Below are 9,809 nucleotides of genomic sequence, written 5' to 3' on the forward strand. Positions count from 1 at the left end.
ATCTAGTCGGGAGTGGTGCTGACTGAAAACAGATGATTTGGAGCGATTCGCGCGCCATCTGTTGGTCATTCTAAGGACTTATTGAACTACCCTCGTAACATATACATTCCATATACAAAGATAATTGGGAAAAAAGTTTTATAACGAGCGAAGTAAAATAGTTTCCATCCAACATGAAATAAAAAATATGCAGGTTAAACAACCCCCTCCCCCACCAATTATGTATGAAATTGCAAAATAAATCTAAAATCGTATTTTTAAGAAAAAAGAGCATTGAAGAGGGTAACTACCCATAAATTGTTTCACACTGATAACTTGTATAATTCAATCTTTTATGAGTTATATTTAAATTTTGTTTAATTTTTAGGTATACAATCTTTTGTGAATGAATCGCCTTGTTTTTGTAGTAAGATAAAATTCATCACAGAACGTGCAATAATAGAATACCTGACAACGAATATTGAATCTTTTCTGTTGTTCCTGTGGGAATAATTTAAAAAATTACAATTTTATCAAATTATATATTATTATGTTTACTTAATATTTTTATAGATAGGATTCATGATTCGTTGTCAGCTATTTTTTCGCTTGATTTTTCGACGTCATGTCTGAACTGAAAGAAAAAACTAAACCTTTAAATAAGTACTGTTAAATAAACAATTTTAACCTGAATTATTTTTTTCTGAAGTGTGCTTAGAAGCCTTCTTCCAGTACGAGTACTTAAATGAAAAAAAGCCGGTCCATGCCGCCTCGGTCTCCCGTAGTTCCAAGAAAATGAATAGGAAAGATTTTTCTGCTGCATTTATATTATGTATACTTCATTGCTGATTGGGGGTGATTAAAAACCAAATTTTTAATTAAAAAAAAAAAAATAATTTATACTCCAAGTATTAATTATAGACTTCAATCAAAAACAATTTGGTGGAAAAAAGAGTAATTTTTTAAAGAAAATATGGAAGAGTTGTTCAATTAATCAGAATTTAAAAAATAATAATCTCACTTCAGGCCACATTGGCATTTGTATAGAGGTCGATTATTTCCAATTTTATATTTATCAATACGTACTTAAAAAATTGAACATTTTTACATTCGGAATTGATGTACCCGTGTAGAAATTTCCCCTGTTGGCTCTGATACAACAAGGTTTCTGGTCGGATCCCGGCCGAGCTACCCCTGGCTGGGTTTCATGGACAGGAACCGGGCGGGAGCCGGTCGGGCTACATTTTTCTCGAATCACGTAATCCGAGGCTGGCCGGTTAATGGCCGGGCCAACCCTGGTTATATCCCATGGTCGAGAGCCGGTTAAGCACTGATCAGGTTAATGTTTTTGTAGAAATTACACATTTTTTAAAAACCGTGATATTATCAAAGACATAATTATGGATGCTGGATGAATTATTATTTGAAAATTATAATTTAAAGATTTATTAGATTAGTGAAACAAAAATGAGCTTTTTTAAAATTCTTAATGAAAAACGTTTAATTTTTTCGAATAATTTAATATTTTAAATTAAACTGTTATCGATTCTGCTATGTGCAACAATAGAAATGAGACAATTTTTATAAACTTCTCTATATTCAGACAATGTTTAACCTGTACAATTTCAAATTTATCGCTATTATAGCGCCTGCTGTGTCTGTCGTCTGCATAGACACTCACTAAATGTCAGTGTCGCACCTGGAACGAAGATGCTCCTTGCACTCACGTCGCGTTGTCTCTTCGAAGTTCGGAAATAAAATCGAGACTCGTGGTTAAAATCAAATTTATTTCAGTATTTAGTTTGAAACCCCCACTTAGTGCGCGAATAATTATTATTTTTAATTAAAATATAGTCTTGTGTATACAGTTTTTACTTTCTTTCTTCCTAACCTTAAATCACCACGTGGCTTCCAAATTGCTATTAGATTCTATCATCAGGGAATAAAATTCTACTTCGATTTTCTTGCCAGAATTGGTTCCCTTGATTTGACTTTGAAAGTTCAACATAATCTTTACGATGAGCCTTAAAAGACAAAACAAGTTACCAATTTCTCGCCTGAAGCAACATTTCTTAACCGTTTTTTGGCCGGATTATCCGCCCGGATCCTGGCCGGTATTGAAGACGGGATTGAACCAGTTTACCGTGACGTTTTTAGCCGGATTCCGGCCGGATTCCCCGACCAGCGCCCGGCTTAAAGAGGGGCTATCCGACTGGGACCCGGATGGATCCCTGATTGGATTCATACACGGATAGGTTTAAAATTAATTGATTTATCTTTTATTAAAACTTTAAATATTGATTAATTTTCAGGTTAAAGTAATGCATTTTTTTAGATAAGGAGGCACTTAATTTTTATTAAAAAAATAGAATAGGGGACAGTAACAATATTTTGAAATTCTACAGTAAACATGTTTTGAACCATTTTCGCAACGTGTTTATTTTTGAAAATTCAAAAAATTGTATATGGGAATATTTTTGTAGTAAATGAACTTACTTTTATGTCTTGCATGGTAACATTAGCAATAGCAAATGTCTCCTTGAAAATTGGACTTGCAGTGTGCCTAATGCCGTTAGTTTTAAAACTGTACAAAAGTTGTTTTTTTCTGCTAGGCCAAAGTTGTTTTACTACATTTACAATAACGTAAGGTTCCAACGTGCAATTGTATTGCTTTGGTGGAAGTCCTGATAACGCCTAAAACACATTTTTTCAAATTACGATGTTTTAAAAATCAAACAATAAACAAGTAAATTTGTATATTTCATTCAATTTTTAAACATTAATTTAAATTACCTCTATGCCAATAAGAAGTTTCCCAGTGATTAGATTAACACAAGGCGGTAAAAAACGGAGACTCATCGTTAATTCGGTGGGAAATTCCTTCTCCTTTTTATTACTTCTTTGCTTGTCGATAGGTACCAAGTTCTGTAGAACATTGAGGGAGAATATTGATTTCAGATGTCAAATTTAGAATTATTAATAAACCTAGGACTTTCAAATTTTTTAGCACGTAAGTTACAAAAAGTTACATGTAAATTGCATAATTTTTGAAGGTCATGCAGTTTCAAAATTTCAAACATTTTCCGAAATTACTTATATCAAGATAGTTAATTATCTGCCTTAATTTGAGTTTTTGAGGAAATGAATCTTCTTCTTTTTGTACTTTCATGATTGCCGCATAGTGGGGTGTATCGAAAAAACAAAAAGTTGTGTGCGCGAAGTTCTAATAGCAATGAAACTTTCTTTTGTGAGTAAAAAACACTCCCCTAAAGTTTTATGAAAAAATTCCTTCTATATCCGCATCGTAGATATAGCTAAAAATTTCAAAAAACGAAGCACTTCCTCAAACTTCGCACAGAAAGAAATATTTTTTTAGACGTGAATGATCAATAAAAATAGTTCAAAGCAAGTCGATTCATATCTGTTTAGAGCTAATTTCGTTAAAATTAGCTATTTTCTTAGAGTCACGGTAAATTTATCGACTATTTGACCATACATTTACCTGTATGAAAAAAATTAATTACTTAATAATAATTATTTAATTATTAATGATTGATAATTAATTATTTAATTAAAATTAATTAATTCATTAAAATTGTGGTTTGTTATGTAGATACACACCCTCTTACGTCGAACTATTTTTTCTGATAATTTATATACCGAAAATTAATTTTATTCTTATTTTTATTGTATTTTATTTTATTTATGCTCAAATAATAGTCGATAATAGTCAATTAGGGAGGGTAAATAATATTTTAACGGACTTATCGCGATACAGGTATCAATCGGCTTGCTTTGAACTAATTTTATTGATAATTTAAGGGTGTTGGTTAAATCCAACTCTGAATTATTTTTTGATATGTACGGCACTGATTCAATATATATTTTTTTCGAAGGATTTGCAAACGAATGGAAGAAAACTTGTCGAATATCCGGCATTTTTCGAGATCCTCGGATCAATAAAATGTTAAAAAATCAAAAAATTTGTTGAGGAAATGATTATTTTCACGACAAATATGAATTTTGGGAAAGACAGAAACCAGCGGGTAGCAGACGACAGCATTTGAACGCTTAAAATCGTTTGAAAATTTATTTTTTTACTCACAATTCTGACAGTTACAAGCCACACACAGGGCATATCAGTTTGGTCTGATTTTTTTCTCTATTTCGCAACGTATTTCGCAAAACTTAGGGTCACCATCATCAAGGCGTGGCCCTTTCAAAACCTGGTATATCTCGAGAATTCTTCTATTATGTCAGAATTGTGAATAAAAAAATAAATTTGCAAACGATTCTAACCATTCAAATGCTGTCGTCTGCTGCCCGCTTATTTCTATCTTTCGCAGAATTCATATTTCTCATGAAAATAATCATTTCTCTAACAAATTTTTTGATTTTCAACATGTTATTGATCCGAGGAGCTCGCAACACCCCGGGTATTCGACAACTTTTCTTTCTTTCATTCGCAAATCGTTTTTGAGACTTTTAGCTATACCTACGTTGCGGAAAGAGAAGAATTTTTTAATGAAATTTTAGGAGAGTGTTTTTGACTCTTAAATGAAGGTTTTTATTGCTATTAGAACTTCATGTAGACAGCTTTTTTTGATACGCTCTACTGCATAGTTTGTTGTTTCATGCAATAATAACAAACATTAGTTAATATTGTTAATCGACTTAAGTTACAAAATTACACATATTAAATTTATTACCAATGTCGAGGAAGTTTCAGTGCATTCAAATTGGGAATTACTAGAATTAAACGAGTCCCTCGTCATTTCTGGAGTTTCACCAATTGTTTCTGCAAACATACAAGAGATATATCAGAGAAAATCTATATTATCCATTATTTTTCTCCTTTTTGATTCCATAAAATGTACTAAAATATTGAAATACATTAATCCATAAAGTTTTTTTTTTAGAAATTTGTTCTTTGGCATCAGAGGTGCGGACTTTCAAAAGAAGCTGAAGAAAGTGACTCGCTGGATTGCAAATGAACATGGAAAATGGTGTATTTTCGCATTTTTAAATGTTAAATTTAAACTTTTTCGCGTTGTAATAATTTCGAATCCCATAATGTTATTTTTTACCTAACCTTTAACTAATAACGAAAATTCAAACAATAAGGCTGTATTCTGAAAATATAGCATATTTAACGTTAAAATTCAAGTTCTTAAACTGAAGTCCTGAAAATTTTCAAATTTTACAATTAGTGTTGTGTAAATTGTATTGGCATCTTAAAAGAGTATAAATAGTTCTTAAATTAGTTTTTAAATTTGCGGAAGTTTACCTTTTTTACATACCTAGATGTCAAAAAAGCCTACCCAATTTTTTCAAATTTTAATCACTTATTTTCTAAGAGAAAATCACCCCCGTTTACCAGTCATTGAAATGGATTTAAAAAAAATCGGCAAGACCCAAGAATAAAAATTGGATGTACAGCGAATTTTTAAATTTTCAATTGAGATTATCTTCAACTTTGTGATATCAAAAATTTCCATACACATTTCTTTTTATTAATACTGTAGGAAAAAATCAACAAGATCGATTGCCGAAATTATAATTAGAGCAAATTTTCTGTAATTCTATGAAGACGGCTGAAATATCCCGAAAAATAAAATTCCCGACTCGGTGAAACTCTCTGTCCCGAATAATAAAATTGCAAAACTAATAAAATTCTTCGACAGTTTATACAATTAACGAATTTGAAAATTTCCAAATAATAAAACTCACAAAATAAAATTGTTTCTTAATCAATATTAATTATTTATTAAAAATACGAGAATAAAATATTTTTATCAAATATATTTTTGTTTAATATTTAAAGTGTTAAAAATTAGTATACAAATTATTATACAAATAAATATAAAAAACACGTGGTTTTTAATCAACATTTCGATTTTTCGGAAGAACTTTTGTTCAAACACTTCAAACATTAAAAAAGTTGTTTCTTTGGTATAAATATTTGATTATTTCAATTAAAAAATATATTTGTCCAAGAAAAATGTTTTCAGCACTTGTTTATCTCGAAATTTCTTTCTATAATAGTTTTTTTCAAATTAAAAATATGATTTTTCAATACATTTTTTTTATTATTAAAAAAAAGACTGTACCGAAAACCTGGATCAGGCTTCAGATCTGAAAAAATTCAGTGATATACATGCATGTCAAACTTTTCTAACCTCAAAAAATCTTTCTACTGCTTTACCGTCATATTTTACGAAGAATGAGAAAACAAGAATTCGACTTCGTAGTAAGGTGAGGGCAGCACCTCGATAGGGCAGAAAATTTAATGTCCTATATATATATAATTCCCTACTCTGACACCCCGTTCCGCATCTACGTTTATAATATCTTTGATCTGAATCTGCAAATAAAGTTAATTGTCCCCTTTAAAAGTAAAAAGTTTTTATAACAAACTTTTTTTTCATAGGACACGTATTTCTTGAGACATTTCGATGTCTCAAGTTAACAAAAAAACCGTATAGAGAGAAGAGGTATATTACCATTGTTACTCTCCTCGTAGAGGCTTCCTAATCTCCAGGATCTGTAACTCACGTCGTTCAATTTTAAATCCTCATTTGGTCGTTTAAAGTTTAGAGGAGGGAGTTTGTTTTCCTTCTCTGTAAAAATGGAAAAATACATAATAAGAAACTTACTTCAAAACATTAACTTATCGCAAATTACTATTTCATTCTATTTTTAAAAGTCTGACCATTCATCCTTGAGGTACATGCATTCATTCAAATTTTTATTTCTCTTTGCTTTTTTGCTTATGTCAAAAATAATATTTTTCTGTAATAGTTAACAATATAAATTTAGAAACATTTTTTAGTCCTATATAAAAAAATATGATAAAATAATCAAGGAACATTGTTGTGGGTTTGTGTGTGGCCGCTTACATAAAAAAGGAGCTTATCAGTAAAAATATTCAATCCTTGAAGGAAAGGCATTGAGAAAAGAAATGCTCACGTGCCTGTTTAGGACAAAATGATTTGTATACAACAAATCGTTTGGCGAATCGAACGAAATTTGTATTAAAACTCATTGGTTTCAATTAATTGTAGTTTTGGGGTTCATTCAATTACTTAATTTTACCAAATGTTTTGCTGATTTCGTAAAATATTTGGTTGTTTTTAACAAATGTTTTAGTTGTATCCAAAGAATTATTATTTGCCCATATAATAACCATACTCGATAGTTTAGAACCAACAATTTTATTGAGTAAACCAAATGTTTTTCCGAGTGCATTTTACAAATGCAATTGCATAATTCCATAGAGGAAGTACAGGAAAAGGAACATCAGCTATATACCGTGTGAGTAATAGCACATCTTTTCAAACATGAACACATTCCCTAGTTTAGTGTGAAGTATAAATACCAGATAAATACTTCGTGTGAAGCGGGTCATGTCGTTTGAACAAAGTATTTTCCGTAATGGACGACATTAAACTAATGTTTGCGCTACGGAAATTTATAATACTTTTTTACAAAACTAGTTATTTACATTAAAAGCAAGGCTACATCCGTAAATTATGGTTCAAGTGCACTAGAAAACATTAAAGGTTATTTTTACTAATATAGATATTATACGGAGAGAAAATTCTACTTTGATAATACACGCTTCGACTACTGTATTTCTACAACATAATGAAAATGTTTTTATTTTGTTTTTGTTTATTGTTCATGAGATTTAAAAAACAATTAAGATACTGTTTTCTTACTTCGTGGTCTTATGCATTCGTAGCCTATGCATCCTGGGGTGACAAAACATGCAACAATTAACAATGTTATCAGAAAGACTGCTGCACCAAAACAGACCAATAGCACGCGGCCCCACGGGCCAAAAATTTCGTCGTACACCATTCACTAGAAATATGTTAGAAAATATTGTTATTAATTATATTAATATAACGAATGTTATCATTGTAATAATTAATCAATGTTTTAATAGGTTCCTTTAACTGTTTAACACAGTGTACAAGCAGAAAATGTAAGAGTTTGGAAATATCAATTCGAAACTTTTTTTAGATAAACTGTTTATTTTTTCTGTTTTAATATTTTTTTATTTATTTTTTGCTAGTTGTTTAATTTTACATGTTAAAAATTTGAAATTTTGAAACTGCTTACATAATGTCGAATGCACTAATATTAAAAAGCTTGAAATATTTGATACTCAAAGGCTTTATTATATGAAATTATGTTTACCAAAGCCTTGAAAATAAAAAATATTTTATTTTGAACATACTGTTTTGAAATTATTTAATTTTAGGTATTTAGAAAATTTCAAAATCGTTTGACAAAAAAATTGCAAAAGTACTTTTATTCTTAAAATATATATTTTTTAATTTTGGTTTTATGAAGGGCCTGAATTAGAAAATTTAAATAATTGGAAATTTTACTATATTAGTCGATTTCAATTGAATCTATAATCCACTTGAAAAAAAATAAAGATGACAAGAAAGTAATTCTTAAAATGTGCAGTTTATACAAAAACTGGTGTAAGAAAAGTTAATTAAAGTATTTTTGAGACCATATCAATCTTTGATAGCAGTACTCGCACTGATAAGTGAAAGAAAACAATAAATTTGACACACTCCACGTGACTGAACTTGAATTTTCGTGCGTTGTCAGCATTCGCTTTTTGTAGCTAACATGATTATGAAATTGAAATGCCGATTTATAACCGATCTGCGCTTCACTGCCAACCAATCAAATACATATTTTTACTACTCGCACTGCAAAAACTAGGGATCTTTTTTTTTACAGTATCATTTTTTAGTTGTCCTATTTTTGAATAGGAGAACTTCATGCTGTTATTTTCAGTGTAAAACAAATTATCCTGGGTTACCCCCGCGGTCTCATTTTCTTATCACTCCAGACTGTTTTTTTAGTTTTATCTGGTACCTGAAATTATTTCTGGAATAATACTATTTTTTACAGTGCAGTATTACGCATCATTATATTTACAGTTAATAGCACGATACGATTATTTTTTACATTGTTTACTCTGAAATTGTGAAATATGTTTTACTGTCGCACATCTACATCTATACGTTCTACTATTTTACACAAATCTTTCAACGTATGTGTCTAAAGAAATACTTCCATATTAGATTATATGATAATTTCATTATAATTTTCGACACAGACAAATGCGCGTAGATGTACAAGGTTTTATTAAGAAAAAAAACCTATTTTTTACTTACTCGGCTATAATCACATCGCATGATAAAAAAATGTGTTTGGTCTCTCTTGGGGAATCCAGTGGAGAACCATTTGAAGTGCAATCAATTATCTGACTGCGATTAGCCTCCTCACAATCAAGTATGCACTCTGTGTAGAAGTACTTGTGACAATAGTTTTTAGATAACAGATAATACACAGCAGACAGAACACAGAACACTTGCGCGTTAAAACCGATCGGCCAGTGACTACCGAGACCGTTCACCATACACCTTCAAAACTAACTGCCGACGACTTTTGCTACGTAGATGAGCCACGAAGCGAGTAGCGAGTATTCATACTCATACATCAGAAGTACTCATACAGTAAAAGTTAACACACGCACATTGTACAGATCGTGGTATAGAATTCTAAATACTTCATTCTTAGATTCAAGTAATTCATTGTTAAAAGAAGATACTAATGAATACATCATACCCCAGGTAAAGATTTACTATAGGGGCCTTATTTCTCAAGTGACCCTACCTCAAAAAACAAAATTATCCGTTCGGACTTTAACTTCGAGAAAATGTAGTCCTATTGGATTGCAATTTATGAGAAAAGAATGTTGCCAATGGACAAAATATTTACCGAGGGGGATGGGGTGA

General features: G+C 30.6%; 1 protein-coding gene across 1 annotated transcript in view; it reads right to left on the reverse strand.

Annotated features, from left to right (window-relative positions):
• LOC117176184 (synaptotagmin-5-like) overlaps nucleotides 1-9,455 on the reverse strand; it is a 12,685-nt gene extending 3,230 nt beyond the window's left edge. Inside the window, exons 1-6 of the mRNA XM_033366283.1 lie at nucleotides 9,186-9,455; nucleotides 7,701-7,845; nucleotides 6,483-6,599; nucleotides 4,689-4,777; nucleotides 2,773-2,904; nucleotides 2,476-2,673 (exon numbers count right to left, since the gene is read on the reverse strand). Coding sequence (XP_033222174.1) covers nucleotides 2,476-2,673; nucleotides 2,773-2,904; nucleotides 4,689-4,777; nucleotides 6,483-6,599; nucleotides 7,701-7,842 — 678 coding nt within the window. The 5' untranslated portion in view covers nucleotides 7,843-7,845; nucleotides 9,186-9,455. The remainder of the gene's footprint in view (nucleotides 1-2,475; nucleotides 2,674-2,772; nucleotides 2,905-4,688; nucleotides 4,778-6,482; nucleotides 6,600-7,700; nucleotides 7,846-9,185) is intronic.
• Between the last annotated feature and the right edge of the window lie 354 nt (nucleotides 9,456-9,809).

Source organism: Belonocnema kinseyi, chromosome 7 (genome assembly GCF_010883055.1).
Source record: "Belonocnema kinseyi isolate 2016_QV_RU_SX_M_011 chromosome 7, B_treatae_v1, whole genome shotgun sequence".
Classification (NCBI taxonomy): Eukaryota; Metazoa; Arthropoda; class Insecta; order Hymenoptera; family Cynipidae; genus Belonocnema; species Belonocnema kinseyi.